At 51.2% G+C, this 17,236-nt stretch overlaps 1 protein-coding gene across 1 annotated transcript in view; it reads right to left on the bottom strand.

The window, feature by feature from the left end:
• GLP2R (glucagon like peptide 2 receptor) overlaps nt 1-15,623 on the bottom strand; it is a 52,053-nt gene extending 36,430 nt beyond the window's left edge. The window contains exons 1-5 of the mRNA XM_087867747.1: nt 15,556-15,623; nt 14,804-14,876; nt 7,934-8,021; nt 7,823-7,891; nt 2,094-2,290 (exon numbers count right to left, since the gene is read on the bottom strand). Coding sequence (XP_087723873.1) covers nt 2,094-2,290; nt 7,823-7,891; nt 7,934-8,021; nt 14,804-14,876; nt 15,556-15,623 — 495 coding nt within the window. The remainder of the gene's footprint in view (nt 1-2,093; nt 2,291-7,822; nt 7,892-7,933; nt 8,022-14,803; nt 14,877-15,555) is intronic.
• Nucleotides 15,624-17,236: the final 1,613 nt, after the last annotated feature.

Raw genomic sequence — 17,236 nt, 5'->3', positions numbered from 1 at the left:
CCCCGGACCGTGGGATCACGCCCTGAGCCGAAGGCAGATGCTTAAAGACTGAGCCACCCAGGCGCCCCGGGATCTTGGTTTCTAATAACATTCGCCCACTTAGAGAATCCAGAACTCTGAAGAAATAGCTGATTTGGGCCCGGAACAGGGAAATCACGAGATGAGCTTGAACCATCTTCTTGTGCCAGAAAAGAAGGAAGTGGTCCAAGGCCAATGAGATTATCACAGAAGGACACAAGAGCCAGTCTGGAGGGATTTCACTCGCTAAATTTAGAAAAACATTGAGCATCAAAATAGTAAGGGAATAAAGCAATTTGTAAGCTCAGAGCGATACTCAAAACCAGTGGGGGGAAGGGGAAGGAGTCTTCTTTTCAGAAGAACGCCAGCTAGTAAATGTAGAAGAAATGACAGAGCTTGAATCAGCTCAAGCCAGCATCGTCAATGAAGGCCGCGACACTGATGAAGGGAACAAGACACACACACGATTCCAAAGTATCGTTCCACCAATTACTGGCCAGACAGGAAAGGAGACAGCACCTATACCATGGAGAGAGCTGGCTGTCACTACCGAGACCAAGCGACCACATGGAACATCACTGTAGTGTGACACCTGACATTTTGGTCTCCTGGCCTGATGTTATACCGTGTACCCAGCACCTATGAGGCTGAACTTGAGTCTTATCGAGCCTCTAAAGCCGACTTCCAGCTTAAGGAAATACAGAAGAGGAGGGAACGCATCTAATAACAACAAAGTTCTTTGGGGGAGGGGGGTCTTCAAAAAGCCGGTGTCGTGGGCCGTCGTGGGCCGGGGTGGGGGAGAGTCTGGATCAAAAGATGTTAAACTGATATGAAATGAACTCCAACGTATGAACCTGGGCTAGACTCTGGTCCAGGGAAGAAAAGCTATAAACATGGGAAGGGAAAACGGGGGACATTGGAATAGGGATAAAACATTAGCTGATATGATGTTAATTGGAATAACGGTATTGCAGTTACGTGGAATAGTGTCTCTGCTTAGGAAAGACCTGACGAATATTTAAGGGTGAACGCTCACGACGCCTGCAAATTATTGTCAAATATTTCACAAAGAGCGAGACAAAGCAAAAGCAAATGGGGGGGGATGTGAATTTAGATAGTGGGTCTGTAAGTGTTTATTATTCTTTTAACTTTTCTATGTGTTTGGGTATTTCAAAATAAAATGTTAAAAAGATAAATATATGTCAATTGATATATCTCATGTAGCACGGAAAACTACATTTTATCATTAAAGTATATATATTAAAAATTATATACACACATGCACACACAACCACGGTCTCCTGAAAGAGTACCATTTATCGTGCGTAAGGACCCCCAACTGCTGAGACGGAAGAAAATCACCTATTTTGTTTGCCAGCACTCTGAAGAGCAAGGACCTACTATCACTAGCCTTTTTTGGGCAAAATGTCAACCCATTATTAGAAACACAGGCAAACATGGCTAGAAGTTGGTTTTTCTATGTTTTGGGGATTTGGGTTTTTTTTTTTTTTTAAGTATTGGAATTCTTGGAAATATGGCCATTTGCAGAGGGGAGGAGGCAATGCCCCAGTCCTCACCTCTCTAAAGAGAGAAATCTTTATTTCCGGTCTTGGGAAGTGCAGTTTTCAGCTCTGGTTTTGCTGTCCCTGCCTGCCGCCTTGGGCCCCTGCGGGCAAGGCCCTCGCGAGGACCCGAGTCTCAGCCTCAGCTGCTAGTTGGCACCACCTGGGCAACTAGGGACCAGTCTGATGCCCAGACCCCACCACAGACCCGCTGACTTGGAATCTGTGAAACCATTCACTGAGCATTTATTAAGCACCCACTGTATACATGCTTTTGTGCAGCCCAGGACTAGGCCAGGGGCGAGAAACCGAGCGGCCTCAGGGGTCTGCCCATCACCCTCGGTGGCTGCCAGAGCTTGCTGTTATGAGACTGTGGACCCTCCCCACGGGAGTTTGGGCCAGACTAGCTGTGGGGGATGGCTCTCTGTGTGGCCCCCAAAGCCAAGTTGGGGGATGCCTGGTGGGGGGTGGTTGGGGCCCTGGGGAGCATCATGCCCGGCCAAGCAGACTCACGTTGTGTCCGGAGCTGTGGTTCTTGGAGCATTCGGAGTCATCCTGCCAAATATCCGTGGAGTTTTCCAGCGTCCGCCAAGTGCCCCGAGCCAAGCAGTATCTGTAGGCCCTTCCTGAGTTTTCTGAAAGTAAACACAGCTCTAGGGGAAAGGTCAGAGCACGCAGCCCATTCCTGAGCACGTGGTGAGGCCCTCGTCCTCACCGCAAAGCCGTGGAAAATCCCAGGGAAAAGGGATTTTCACTTCCCTTGGGGGTGGGGGGGCTCATTAGCATTCCTGCTGTTTATTTGGGGTGGAAAGAAAAACACGGAAGCCTCCACGTTTCGTAACAAACCACGGTCCACTGATGTCTACTGTGTTTACCCAAAGTCTCCGGAGCTAGAACAGTCCCTGGTGACTCAGGGACGTGAGAGCCCTCAAAGGTGCAGCCCAGCTGGGGACGCGGACCTGGGGCTTCAGGCGTGTGGTCAGAGGGGGGCGTCATGACCCCACGCTCCAGAGGCGGTGCCATGAAGAAGAGGAAGGGGTGGACAGAGCGTGCTCGGCCACCTACAAGCTTGGTGGCCTTGAGCCCGTGGCCCTCTCACTCTCTGAGACTTCTGGTGTCTTCATTAAGAGCAGAGGACCATCTGGGTAATGGGACCGGCCCTCCCCAGTGTGGGGGAGGATTAGAGAGAGAGAGAGAGAGAGTGTGTGTGTGTGTGTGTGTGCGCATGCGTGCAAGTGACAGGCCGGCTCTGTGTCCACGATGATGGGTTGTGACCCAGTCCCATCCATTCCCACAGCCCTCCCCCAAAGGGATTGCCCTCCCCCCTGGAAGACCAGGGACCAGACTCCCAAATGAGCAACGGAAATTGTCCGAACTTCCCACCCCTGACCCTGCACGGCGTGGACCAGTGGTGACTACTGGCTGAGTGTAATGGATGGACACCCACGGGGTGCTTCTGCCTGCCCACCTGAAGTCTCTGTGAGGGCGTCTGGCTGCACTCTTGAACGCCATTCCCCAGAGCCAGCCCTTCGTCTTCTCCTCAAACCTCTGTTGGTGGCCAACCCATCGTCCCGGTGCTCAGGCCCCAAACGTTGGAGTCAACCTTGCTTTCTCTCTGTCTCCCCTGCCCTTCATCCGGCCCATCGGCCAATCCTGTCGCCTGGACCTTTTAACCGACCCAGAATCTGAGCACCGCCTTTTGGCTTGCACCCCCTGCTCCCCGCTCCCGGGAGCCACCGCTCTCTCTCGAGCGCCCGGATTATTGCAAATGCCTCCGATGCTCTTGCCCCACACAGTCTGCGGTTAACACAGCAGTCATGCCATGCCATGCCTCGCTCCAAATCTTCCAAAGACTGTCTGGAAACAAGTCAGAGCCCTTCCCAGGGCCTCCCACAAAGCCCTGTGAGGTCTGGCCCCCAGTACTCTCTGACCTAACCTCCTACTGGCTCTTTCCCCTTCAGGGCAGCCCCCCCCTTACTCCTTGTGGCACACGCCAGATGTGAGCAGTGGGGGCCCTGAGCCACCCCTCAGATGGTGGTGAGCATGGGGGGGGCCAGACGGGGTGTGAGCTCATTTCCTCCCCTCCACCTGCCAGCCCTCTCCATCCCTCACCTCACCAAGACAAGTCTTGACGGTTCCTCTTGCCTCTGCCTGCATCTCCACCCTCATGGTCCCTTTCTCTGGATCCTGGGAGTCGCTTCCAACGTCAGCTCCCTGCCCCCCACCCCATTCTTCCACCCAGCGAGCCATCAACATCATATCCCCAAACCACAAATGCAGTCCTTCTCATGCCTCAGTGCCTTTGCGGCTCCATGGGATGTCGCCCTTCAGACGAAGGCTGAAACCCTCGGTGTCAGACACAGTTTCTAGGCAATCAAGCCCCAGACTCATGTATAGTCAGACACCGTCCCACCTCCTGCCCTCCCACTGTAGTGTTCCTCTGGTCTTAACCCGCCAGGCTTTTTCTCCTTCTTTCTGCTCTAAACCCTTCCACGGCCTCCATGATTTCTTTTCACTGTACGGAACCCTTTGGATTCTAAGATTTAACACATAGGGTGTTGAGTGGAAGAGTGACCTCCCACCTTCTGCGAACCACACTCCCTTTGGGACACTCGAGACGTTCAGAACCCCTTAAAAAAAAAAAAAAGCCTTTAACTCAACTCCTTTGTAAGTTTAGATTTTTGACCACTTTTTCCCTTCAGGTGGAATGGACCTCCGTTTTTAGCTCTGGGAAGAACAGGTAGGCAGAGCCGGGCAGTGGTGGTCTGTTCCATGTGCCCTTGAGACCCACGGACATTCGGGTCTTGAAGACCTTCGGGAATCCGAGGGCTTGACCTTGGTCTCAGCCTCGGTTCCGTCTACAGGGCATGTCTCTGCAGCTGACCTGGTAGCCTCCTCCTCATTCATTCTTCAACGTGGCCTCAAGAGTAGCTGCTGTTCACCTAACTTTATAGACAAGAAAACAGCTCAGAGGGCTCTGGACACGTGCCCAAAGTCACAGAGCGTAAGAGAGACAGACAGGCTCTAGACTCCACGTGCAGTGCTCTCTCCACTCTACTGAGCTGGCTCCCGCAGGGCTGCTTCCCTCCATTATCCAGACTCTCCAGTCCAGCAAACTCTGGTATCTTCCCTTAAATGTCACTCCCGGGTCGCTTCCAACTGGGTGTCACCAGAGGATAGTTGCACAGAATATATCGCTAGCCCTCCCATCCAGAAATGCATCTCTCCTCCTTGGAAACTCTCTCTTTGCACCAGAGGCCTCAGAAAAGCAAAACCAGATTTTAACTGATGATTTACTGAGCTGAAATTGAATACACAATATCCCCATCTCGCCTGCTCAGTAACCCAGCCCCACTTGGTTTTGCCTGAACTTTGTAATCGCTTATGTTTAAGAATAATTTTTTCTTATTCTTTGATGGCTTTCAGTCCAAGGCAAAAGAGTTCTAACTAGTAATTGTTTCTCTCCCCCTTCCAGAATAAACCAACCAAGAGGCTGGGCTGCTGGGGCAGGTGGGGGCAGGATATCCTCCTGGGGTCCTACGGAATAGCCACTTCATTCAAGCAAGATGGGGGCAAGCTGAGCGGTGAAAGACTCCATCCAAGGCCCACAGGGCTTAAAAGCACCATCCGGTAGGGCCACCTTCGAACGCTATCACGAGGGTAGTTTTGACGCCCTTCTCCATCCAGCAGGCCCAAAGTTGTGGATGTGAGCAACCCCATCTCACCCCACCTCTTTCTCCTCTCCAGGACAACCCTCACTGCAGCAAATTCGGTGGTAGCCGGGCCTAGACTCTCCAATCTTCAAAGAAAAGAGGACTCTTGTATTAATGGGGCACCTAGGCGCAGAAGAACTTCAGGAAGGCAAGAGGAGGTGCCCAGAGAAGAAGGAAGGTGTGTGCCTGACAGCTCAGGAGACCTTCTGTGGGGAAAGAGGCCTTGAGACAAGCACTTGGTTGGAGTGTGCTCTCTCTAACTGCTCCCTGGCGGGCCTACCCAGGTGGGAGCAGCCTTTAAGGGAACTGCCAGAAAATGGCAAAATAAGACTTACTACCTTCACGCCACCAAGGTAAGTACGAAGGGCAGGGAACAGAGACATTTCCTGGAGAGGAATGAGGCCAGCACACGTATCGATCAAAGGTCCCGTTACAAAAGGTCCCTGTGGGGAGAGAAAAGGTCCCAAATGAGGGCAGTGCTGGAGGACCAGGGACACCGATGGAGGCAGAGCCCTCTCCCTGGCACGGGAAGCTGGTGTACCCCAGGCAGAAACTAGCACGGGTGTCCCACTGTCCAGCTAGGTCAAGGACGAGGAACAGCGTGGGGAGGAAGGAACGCTCCATGCACCCCAAGCACTGTGGCTTTGTCCACCCAACCTGACCTCTGGCAGCAGTCCTGTCGGTGATGTCAGTGTGCACGTCACGCTGGTGATGGTTTATTTTACATGTACTGAACTATCACACAAACTCGGGGTCAGGAGGACACTTGGAGGTTCAGCCAGTGCCTTCTGTTCCACAATTAACTAAGGAGCTGTCAAACCCTCATCAGTTAGATGCTGGAACACCCTTACTGTAAAATGGGCAAAAAGACCCGTGGGTATAGAAGGATCTGGAGAATTGAGGCTCTTGGTTGCCTGTATCCAACACAACCTCTGTCTGGTGATAGTTCCCCATTTGACGACCAATCCAACAAGCATTATGAGGCATTTGCACCATCTCAAATTCAGGAGATGATTTATACCCTGGCACAGGGCGATGAGACGCTAAAAACATCTGACCCAGCTTTATGGACCTCCTGGAATGAAATGAAGGGGTTTCAGGCTGGGTCCCAAATGCCCATAGTGCAAACTCCTCCCTCCTGGGAACCATTCATCATTCCTGTCTGCTCCCTATGGGGGCGAGCATGTGGGGGCCGCTTGGGTTGAACAGTCACATTACCGGCATCAGGACCCCAAAGATGCAGATCTGTCAGGTTACGCGCTGGCTCAGGGTATCCTGCGGACCTGGCTGCCAAGCGTCAGCACATGGTCCCTGGGAAGCAGCACTCACCGGGCCGAGCTGCTCACGGCATGACTCCAAATAAAGAGGACGTGCCCTACTTTGATTTCAGAAAGCAGGATTCCCTAAAGAGAGGGAGGTTCTTTTAACAGGTACCAAGCTCTGATGGCCACCAGCCTGGGCTGAAGAAATATTCAGAGGGAGAGGGGTATGGCTGGAAGGCTGGGACTCTTTGGGTCAGGAGAAGGAAGAGAGAGTTTATGGTGTCCTGTCCTCCTCTGGACCCAGGAGGATAAGGAGAGGCCAGATCTCATCATTTAAAAAAAAAAAAAAAAAAAGAATCTGGGATGCCTGGGTGGCTCAGTCATTAAGCGTCTGCCTTCGGCTCAGGGCGTGATCCCGGCGTTCTGGGATCGAGCCCCACATCAGGCTCCTCCGCTGGGAGCCTGCTTCTCCCTCTCCCACTCCCCCTGCTTGTGTTCCCTCTCTCGCTGGCTGTCTCTCTCTCAAATGAATAAATAAAATCTTAAAAATAAATATTTTTTAAAAAATTTAAAAAAATAAAAAAAAATTAAAAAAAAGAAAAGAATCTGGATGCACCCAAAGGGTCAGCATGAGGGCAGGAGAGGCCTTGGACTGATCAAACCATTAACATATTTGCTAGAACACTCTGACCCTAGTGTAGACCCGGATAGGAGAAATGTTATGACTCAGATGCAGACACCACCCCGGGGGGATGAGGACCTCCTCCCACCCACCCACCCAAATGAGTCCCAGGTTAATTTACGACCGTTGCCCTTGTCATGCGATTTGGCGGTGCGTGTGCTGGGACACATGACTTTGAATGAATCGTCACATCTATGTATACCCTGTCTCACATGCTCTTTTATAATGAGAGGTGGGGGTCTCTCCTCCCTTCCCTTGAACCTGGGTAGGCCTTGGTAACCACCAGACCCAACCGAACGTGGGAGAAATAGCTTCCGAGGCTGGGTCATAAAAGACAACACGGCTTCTGGTCATGCTTGCTCTGGAAGCTTCACATGGTGTGAGGAGCCCAGGCTGCATGGACAGGCCACGTGAAAGTGTTCTGGCCAAGGGACTCTCAGCTGGGAGCCACTACCAGCCATCAGCTGTAAATGCGAACAAGCATTCAGATGATCCCAGCCCCCAGCCACTGAGCCTTCCAGCTCAAGTCCAGACATTTAGAGCAAAAGCAAGTCATCCCCACTGTGTCTGGTCTGAATTCCTCACCCACGGAAACTATGAGATTATAGATGATGACGATGATGATGGTGGTGATTGCTTTCAGCCTGAGTGGAGCTATTTGTTACACAGCCATACAGAACCCATACACCTGCTTACCAGAAGGTTCCTTGAGCAAGTCTCTCAGACACTTCTCTTTGTATTGAGCCCACTTGCGAGTTGTTTCCTCAAGGAGGGATCCTGTAACCTGGGCAGAAAAAAAACCGTGGTCACTCCCAGTTCACGACAGAGGCGGCCTTGTGATCATTTCACCATGAATCTCAAAACTTCCCACTGAAGTGGCCGTAATGGCCCATGACATTGGTATCTTAAGTTCTATCTTAAATGCGCATACAGATTTGACCTTCACTCCATAACCTAATCATATTGGTTTTAATATAGATACAAAAGACTTTTTTCCTCCCCAAAATCTTCAAGGAAGGCTGACATTTTAAGAAGAGGCTGTAGGCTTATCCTGAATGTCACGCCCTACCAGACGAATAGCTGCATGTCCCTAAGCTTACGCGGACCTCAAGAAGAGAAGCATCACACTAAGAAGGGCCCAATAAGGCATCAGGGGAAGGCTGGAAGAATTGCAGGGACCTACACCATCCTACCTGGCTACCTGTGGGTTGAGAGTCAAAGACTGGGTGGAAAGATACTCTGCTACTCTAAGGAGGCCTTGGGATTTTTTCCTTTCTGACATTAACTACCCTTTCCCATAGAACCTTAAAAATACAGCACACACGTCTGGGCTTCCCAGAGTTGTCTAACAACATGTAATCGCACATCTGTACCACTTTTTTTTTTTAACACAACAGGGGGTTTCAAGGGGTTTTCTTGTCCTCAGTTTACTCATCTTTATTGAACACCTGTTGTGTACCAGGCTTTGCATTAGGGAGGAACTGAAGGGGGTGCGGTGATGGACAAAACACAGCTTCTGCCCTAAAGGACTTAGAATGTGCTAAAGAGAAGACAACTGTATAACTGGCTGGCAATCAAAGCCAAGTGATGGTCATACCCTGTCGTTCTCGGGTTCCAAAGAGGCTCACCCCTAGTGGCCCTGCATTGGCACCATCGGTCGCAAACCAGAAACCAGGAGTTGTCCTCGACTTCTCCTTCCTCCTCCCTCCATGTCATCCGACCAGGCACCAGATTCTGTCCTACGCCTCTCTCCTGTCTAACCCTGCCTCCCATTTCCTCCACCTCTGGCCTGGTCCACACTGCTCCAGAGAGACAGGTTCACAGGGCTGTCCTGCCTAAAGTCTTCCCCTCATGGCCTGTCCACTTGACATCACATCTCGGCCACCCCCAGGGCCAAGTCTCTTGGCCCCAGTTACGTTCCTCTTTGAATCTGCATCTTTGCATTTCCCACAGGCCCTCCCTTCCACGCTCATCTTCATCAGGCCCACTCCCTGCTCACCCCCCCCCCAAGGCTCAACTCAACCGTAACGACCCCAGTCATACTTGACCACCTCTGTCACTGAAGTCTTGAGCTAAGAACCCTTCTCCCCAGAGCCCTGCGACCCCACACACGACTAAGTCCTGCATCCCATCATGTGGTACTATCATTGTGGTTCATTTGTCCATCCCCTTCACTACGCCATATGTTCCTTGAGGGCCAAGACGTGTCTTTCATCTCTGAATACAAGCCCCTAGCCCAGGCCAGGAGTCACTGTCCTCATTTTCCAGCTAAAGAAACAGAGGCAAAGGTGTGGGGTGCAGTTGGAGGGGGGGATGAACACGGGAGGGGCGAGATATGTGATCTGGGATCAGATCATCCAGTTCAGTTGGCTTTGAGGCTTTGTGTCCTCTCACAAGGGGTAACAAACTCAAATGCTTTCTTGGGCCAGGCAGACAGCCTGAAAGAATGAGGTAAGACAGGCGTAGCAACAGGGAGTGGAGAAGCCCAGTGTGAACTGGGGAGATGGTCCACCAAAAGGCACTCAAACACACACACACACACACACACACACACACACACTACACTCACCCACAACTCCCACCAAAAAACCCCCAACCCCTTATGAGCCCAGTGGGTGGCACGCTTCCGCCTTCTGAGTCATCAGTCCAGTCTACCCTCTCCCTCCTCTGCCCAGCATGGCCCAGCCCCCCATACTATGGAATGCGTGATGGAGTCTCGGAATAGCACCTCTGCATCCTTTCCAGAGAATTCCACGGCCAACTTTTTGAAGAGGAGCTGGTATAGTCATGGTTAGATTGGAGGCTGCCGAACTTTCTCAATTCATGGCTCCCTCGGTGACTCTGTCATTTGTCCCCGGAACCCCTAAGCCAAAAGAAATCCCTAAGGTCCCATTTTTTCAAGTAGGTAGGGTCCAACAACTAAGTATTTGCCTCCTAACAAGTGCCTACTGCAGGCTGCACAACTGCCCAAACGTGGGACTCAGACTCGGCACCGTCATGTTCCACATTGATGTTTGGGGGGTACTTGGTTTTTTATCACAGCAGCTGCAAAAAAAAACCCGAAGAAAACAAAAAAAAAAAAACCCAAAAACTACCAAAACCCCAGCTTTGCAGAGATACGACATCATCAAAGGGAATGGAGTGACCTAATGCTGAAACCATGAACTTCCTCGAGCTAGTAATTTGCAGGGTCTGGCAGATGTCATGCATCGCTTTGCTTCCCTTGAAAAATTAAGATAACTTACAGCAGCACTGAGAGCTCCTGGTGGTGCCTTGGGGCAACTCAGCAAACAATTTGGAAACCATGGGATTAGCCAATACGTAATAATGATGATGGCAATCATGGGGAAATAATTGGCATTTATCCTCAGGCTTCAGTTTCCAATAAACTTTCAATCTCCCATAGTACATTCTGTCTCTGAGTTATGGCACGAGAGTCAAGATGAAGTTTATTAACACGCTGTTTAAGAAAACAGACATCCTAATGGGACTATAACTGGATCTGTATGATTTTTCACAAGTTCAGCAAAGAAGTGGATAACCAAATCATCAGCTTCCAGAATCCTCCAAGCCACCGAAGTAAGACCCTTTCAGGGACAAGTGCTGTTTATATCCTCAGGGACCTCACTGGAACTGGCCAAGGAAGAGATAATAAAATTAGCCATGCAGGTGAGCTGTGTCCCTGGACTAACTTCACCCTCTCTCCCTGCCCTTTGCCATGACTGATGGCCATGGTCAGAAGGAGGAGGAGGAAGGACGAAGGGAGAAAGAGAAGAAGGAACCCTACAAAGCACCAAATTTGGTCAATCTGGGGGAGCTGGACAGAGTGTCTTCCCAGGTACTTATCCTAAAGACACGCAAAACACAAGAGGCGAATCCAAGTTCAGACCCAAGCAAGGTAAGGAGGAAAGGACATAGTATGAATGGGTGTTTTGTAACTGGAAAAATCGACTGGATCTTGATTCCTCTGTCGCTTGCACGGGCAGCCACCATCTACGACTACCTTGACGGAGGAGGGGTTGAGGAAAAGGGGAAAAAAGGACCTTCTATGCATTGCTGTCAATACATTTTATTGTATTCTCTGTTCGAGAAGACATACGTCTCTCTGTAAATCAAGCCAAAAATGGCAGGAAAGCCCCCAAAAGGGGAGAAGGTGGAATCATAATCTTAGTATCAGAAATTACCATCTCCTTCCAGACTCTTCTCTCTGTGCACAAACTTCCGTTTACTTTTTTCTTTTTCTTTCCCTTTTTATTTGAACCAAAAAAGGAAATCATCTTATTTTGTGTTTTCACCAGAAGATGCGCTGTGGGGGCGCCTGGGTGGCACAGCGGTTAAGCGTCTGCCTTCGGCTCAGGGCGTGATCCCGGCGTGATGGGATCGAGCCCCACATCAGGCTCCTCCGCTATGAGCCTGCTTCTTCCTCTCCCACTCCCCCTGCTTGTGTTCCCTCTCTCGCTGGCTGTCTCTATCTCTGTCAAATAAATAAATAAAATCTTAAAAAAAAAAAAAAAAAGAAGATGCGTTGTTGAATATAGATCCATTTCAAGAGCCGTGCTTCTAAAGCACTGTTTTAACAGAGACGTGATATTTTGTGTATGAATGTGATACGATTTAGTTTTCAAATCCTCCAGCATCGAACACTTCCATTGGCCGAGACCTTGCTAATATAAATGCTGTTGTACTGAAAATATTTATAATTAAACATTTGAGCACATCTTTATTTTCTTAGGAGGAATTCTTTCAATTGGAATTTCTGGGTCATAGAGTATACACATTTTTAAAGGGCTTTGATAATGGACTGCCAACCTAAACCTCGCCAAGCTTTTTTTTTTTTTTTCCCCTAGATTTAAAAATATACACCTTTTTACGCTCCCATCCACAATGTAGGCAAGAGCCACAAATTCACTTCTCAAAGAGCCTTAGAGAGAGTTTATGTGAAGTCAAAGCAACGGCTAATTAACTTAAATGAGACCGGCGGGGGGGGGGGTGGCCCGCTTGAATTTAGAAACGAAACACGATCCCTGAGAATTTCTCATTAAGTGAATTTTAGGAAGACTTCCTGCCAGAAAACATGCCGCGGTCATTTATATTCCACGCAGGGAACGCGTCTGTGAGCAAAATCCATCATGAAAGTCTAGCAAAGCCTTGTAATGTAAACATCTGGAAGAAAAATATGGGTTTTAAGACCGAGAACCCAGAAGGGGGGTGGTCATCGGGGTTATAGACGCACCCTGGAAGACAGACAGACCGAAGAGGTTCTGAGGACAGACCGGGTGGCAGACGGGAGAGGGGACACTGCTCCCAGGGACATTATTGATCAGGAATGCGCCCCGATGAAAGGAACAAGGTGTGGCTTTGTCAGGGTCCTCTGCCGGCCTGAGGCACTGAGGATTTCGCTGATGTAACATATAGGTATTCACATGTCCACAGCCTGCACGGGAATGCTAGGGAAGAGAGAACATAGGGACTTGCCTCCAGGCAGATGATGGCACAGGATGGCAGGTGACAGTCATGTGACTCCCATGAACCTTAATTTCCCCGACTACGAAACGGGCTCAGGAATAACACTCACGTGAGAGGCTTGCAGGGGGATTCAGCAAGACCCATTTATGATAGGATGCGAAGTGCTGCAAGCAATGCTTGGCACCCGGTGAGCAATGCCTGGTCACCCATGCACGATCGCGCGTAGAAGGGGAAGGAAACTAGACAGCTAGCTGGGTGTATCAGTTGTAATATGCGATGTCCCGAGAATTGAAGTGAGGATGTGAGTTCTGTATGGACTCGCCCAGCAACGGCCCTGCCGCTATCCCAGAGGCTGCCACTGCCGCAGGGATTCCAAGAAACCATCGATTGGGCTCACATCCTCACCACCGTGAGGGCCTGAAGGCAGCCTCTGGGAGAGATCGGATGCAGAGAATTTGGCAGGTGTTTTCTGCCTGTCTGGCTCCAGGTTAGCACCAAAGAAAGCCTGATGAAGTGAACACTTACAAGGTCGGGCACCACAGCCTTCCCTAGATGGGGGCAGGAGGGATTAAGAATCCCAAAGGCTACACACAGGGACGAACTCCCCCCATGGACCAAAGGAAGAAGAGAGCCCTTCCTCAAGGTACTTTCGTTACCTGCATTTCTTGGATGAATGGGACTGGGGCTCCTTCACGTCATGGTCCAGGATAACAATGGAACCTCGAATGGGAAAAGGGGCAAAAGTCTAGTCTCCCTGGATAAGAATAAAACAAGCTGGGACGCCTGGGTGGCTCTGCCAGTGAAGCGTCTGCCTTCGGCCCAGGTCATGATCCCGGGGTCCTGGGGTCGAGCCCCTGCTCAGTGGGGAGCCTGCGTCTCCCTCTGCTGCTCCCCCTCGCTTGCACTCTCTCAAATAAATAAATAAATAACATCTTGAAGAATAATAATAATAAAAAGAATAAAACAAGCTACCAGACTGTCCACCTGCACAAGTCGGTCACATACATTGTAAGACCCACCCTGAAGCCCTCAAACATCACGCCGTGGGGCTACCTTGGCTGACACAGAAAAGCGTTCTCACTTTTCTAAGTGGGATTAACAGGAAGGAGGGCTTCCCTCGAGGGGCACAAAATGAGTTAATACGAGGGACACACCTGACACCGACCTTAGAGCATCGTGTGTTCAATGAAGTGTTAGCTCTTCGCGTATTTAAGACATTAGCAGATAGCGAGATAATGTTTACAGTCTGATCCTATGTTTGTTGGGGAAAAAATAACCCTCTATGTAAATAAATGGCGGAAAAAGGTCTGGAAGTATAGCCCCCCAAAGGCAAAAGAGGGTGATTTCTGGGTGGTGGGAATACAGTGACTTAAAGTTGGTATTTAGGGGCGCCTGGGTGGCACAGCAGTTAAGCGCCTGCCTTCGGCTCAGGGCGTGATCCCGGCGTTCTGGGATCGAGCCCCACATCAGGCTCCTCTGCTATGAGCCTGCTTCCTCCTCTCCCACTCCCCCTGCTTGTGTTCCCTCTCTCGCTGGCTGTCTCTATCTCTGTGGAATAAATAAATAAAATCTTAAAAAAATAAAATAAAATAAAGTTGGTATTTATACTTCTTCGGATTTTATACATTTTTTTTAAACAATGAACATTCTATATTTTTATACTAGGAAGGAAAAGGAAAAAAGAAAAGAGAAAAAACCCACAGTCCATCAACCTTTAAATACTCAGGCCGGAGAAAATTGTAAAAGCAGACAGGAGGATCTATGGGACGAGTTCAAATGCTATTTACAGAGCTCGCACTGACAGTGGAAAATGCTTATAAAATGGTGTAAAGGGGGAAAACCGGGATACAAAACACTTTATGCATCATAATCTCTGCTGCCCAGAAACACGCAGAGAAAAAGGATTTGCAGGAAATATGCCAAAATATTAACAGCGATGACCTCTGAATACTAGGCTTACGGGTAATCATTACTGCCTTAATACTGTTTTATATTTCCCACATTGCCTAGGAGAGCCCGAAACTGCTTCTAGGATCAGCAAAGATGCAGAACTGACCCTCACAGCAAGCATCAACAATCCAAATCATAAACCGCTCTTACTTGCTTGATGGGGACCAGCAGCAGCAGCAGCAGGGCGAGCATGGGCCTCGCAGGGGCCAGGGGAGAGCGCTTCCTGCAGGGGGAGGGAGGCCTGGCCCCCCGGGCAGCAGGGGTGTCCATGGGCAGCGCGTGGACTCGGGGCGGGGGTCCCGCTTTCCTTCTCCCGGGCGCTGCCCCGCCCGGTGCCGGCCTCACCTTCCCCCCTGCCACTTCACAGGCGCGGGTGCGTTTCTCGAACAGTCCAAGATGTACCACAGGCGGCCTCCTCCTGCATTCCTCCCTGCACAGAGCGAGGAAATGTTTGCACAAACCCTCTCCACGCCGCGCGGAGGGCGTCTGAACCGGTCTGGGGCCACCTACCGATGATTCTCCGGGGTTTCTCATCAGCAGTGGCTCATCCCCCGCCCCGGCCCCCCCAAAGGCAGGGAGATTTTTCCCAGACCTGCCCTCAAGTCAGCTGTGCTCCCAGAGACTTCCTCAGCAGAGGCCGCAGGGGAAGAAAAGCCAGGCGGCCCGTGGTTCTGCTCCCGAAGCCCTGCTCAGTGCACGAGGCCCGTGGGCCGAAGCCCCAAGGGCAGGGTCTCGTCGGGGGAGCCCCGTCTATGCAAACACTTCGAGGGAGAAAGCAGCTCCCGACCCAGGCCCTGAAGCAAACCCCCAATCAGGACTCGGGTTCTGTGTACCCAAGAGCCAAACGACGTGGGGGAAAGTCAAAAGCACCTCCGGATCGCCCCTTGTGCCGCCGGGCCCACCTGCCCGAGGCTTGCACGCCGCGCACCACCGGCGCACGGTAACTAACCCATTTGCGCAGGCGCGCCATGTGCGCATGCGCAGAATCTTCCAGCCAACGCCCACCTGCTTCGTTCATACTCACAATAACCCTGCGAGAGTGTGCGGATTTCTTCACTGGACGGCTGAGAAAATGAGGCGCAGAGAGGTTAGGGTGCTGGCCTGCAGCCACACAGCAGTCAATGGCCCGGTCAGGAGACCCAGAATCACTGATGCGGCTACCTGGGCAAGGCTGATCTTCCTTGAACTCTCCAGGGGTGTTCCTTTTCTCTAGCGGGGCTCTGGCGGGGCCTCTGAAAGCCTCTACTTGGCCCTTCTCGCCCCACCTCTCCCTGCCCAGGCTTCCCAGCCTCCAGACCTGAGACCCGGGAGGAAGAGGTCCTGCCTGGCTGAGACGCAGGTGGGCAAGAGACAAGAAGACTGTGTTTTCATTTAGGGTAGTTTTATTTTTCTCTCCATTTCAGTCGAACAGAGGAGTTCGTCTTCGCTAACTTATCTGAGTGAATGAATTCTGAACGGTTGGGGAAAAACGAGTAAGCATCGCTTCATGGAAATCCTTGGAAATTTTAAGATCCCCACGGGGCAAGATTTTAAACCTTAGCGATTAAATGCTCATAGCAAACAAAGACCCCGAAAATGGACTGGGACAATAGTACGATCTCTGGAATCAATGTGGTCGTGTCCGGGACAGCAGGACGAAGAGCGCCCAACAATGCTCCCATCCTTTCCTTACGGCCGGAAAGCCATTCTGGAACCACACGTAAACGACTATGTCTTCCAGGCTGCACACTGGCAAAGGAAATGCCTGCCCGGTAATAATATTCTAGCTAATCTCTTTGGACTTATTCTCAAAAACATTCTTTTTCTGCAGGGAGAGGGGTTGGGGCCACCCAGGACCTCCCCACGGTTGGACAGATGCCATCTAGTGATAAGATGTCATAAACCCTCTTCCCACAAGACCGGTGGCCAAGCCCGCGAATGCGGGGCTCACAGGACGCATCCCCCTTGCCTGTGCCAGCAGGCAGTAGAGAGAGTGACCCACATGGCACCGCCCTTCTCTCCTACCTGCCTGGTCCGGGGATTCTCCATTATTTCTGCAGGTGTATCTGGGTGTCCTCAGGGGGTGCTGATCTGCAACCTAGGACCTGTGTGTTTCACACACCACGTGGAATCTTCCGTGACACTCCCCCTGGCCTCGTTCCTGCATCAGTGTCCTCTGCCCAAGAAGTGACTGTAGTCTCCTCTGTGTCACCACTCCCGGAGGGCGGGGACAGGAGTGAGGGTGCCATGGGCTTTGCCTGGCAGCTTTTGAGGCCCCAGGATGGTGCTGAATGCTGCAGCCTGTTGGCTGTGTGCCGCCCACCCCTGCTCTGCACAGCACTTCGGCCCTGGAGCAGGCTGCCGGCACCTTGAGTCTCTCAGTCCCCGAAACAGGACGTTGTCCTTGGCAGTCCCTGTCTCTGGAGGGCTGGGCAGGGAAGAGGCTGTGCGGGCTATGGGATTCCCCGTTTCTGGCACCCGACACTGAGTACCCTGATGAATGCGAAAGGCAATGGTAGGGAGGACTCACCCAGACACCTGCCCAAATGCCCTTGGTCTTCAGTCAAGGACCAACGCCCTCCACGAGGGCCAAATGGTGGAAGG

The sequence above is a fragment of the Ursus americanus genome, chromosome 14 (genome assembly GCF_024610735.1).
Source record: "Ursus americanus isolate L20-20 chromosome 14, mUrsAme1.1.p, whole genome shotgun sequence".
In the NCBI taxonomy this organism is placed as follows: Eukaryota; Metazoa; Chordata; class Mammalia; order Carnivora; family Ursidae; genus Ursus; species Ursus americanus.
The sequence above is the reverse complement of the archived record's forward strand: the minus strand, read 5'-3'. Positions and strand labels throughout refer to the sequence as shown.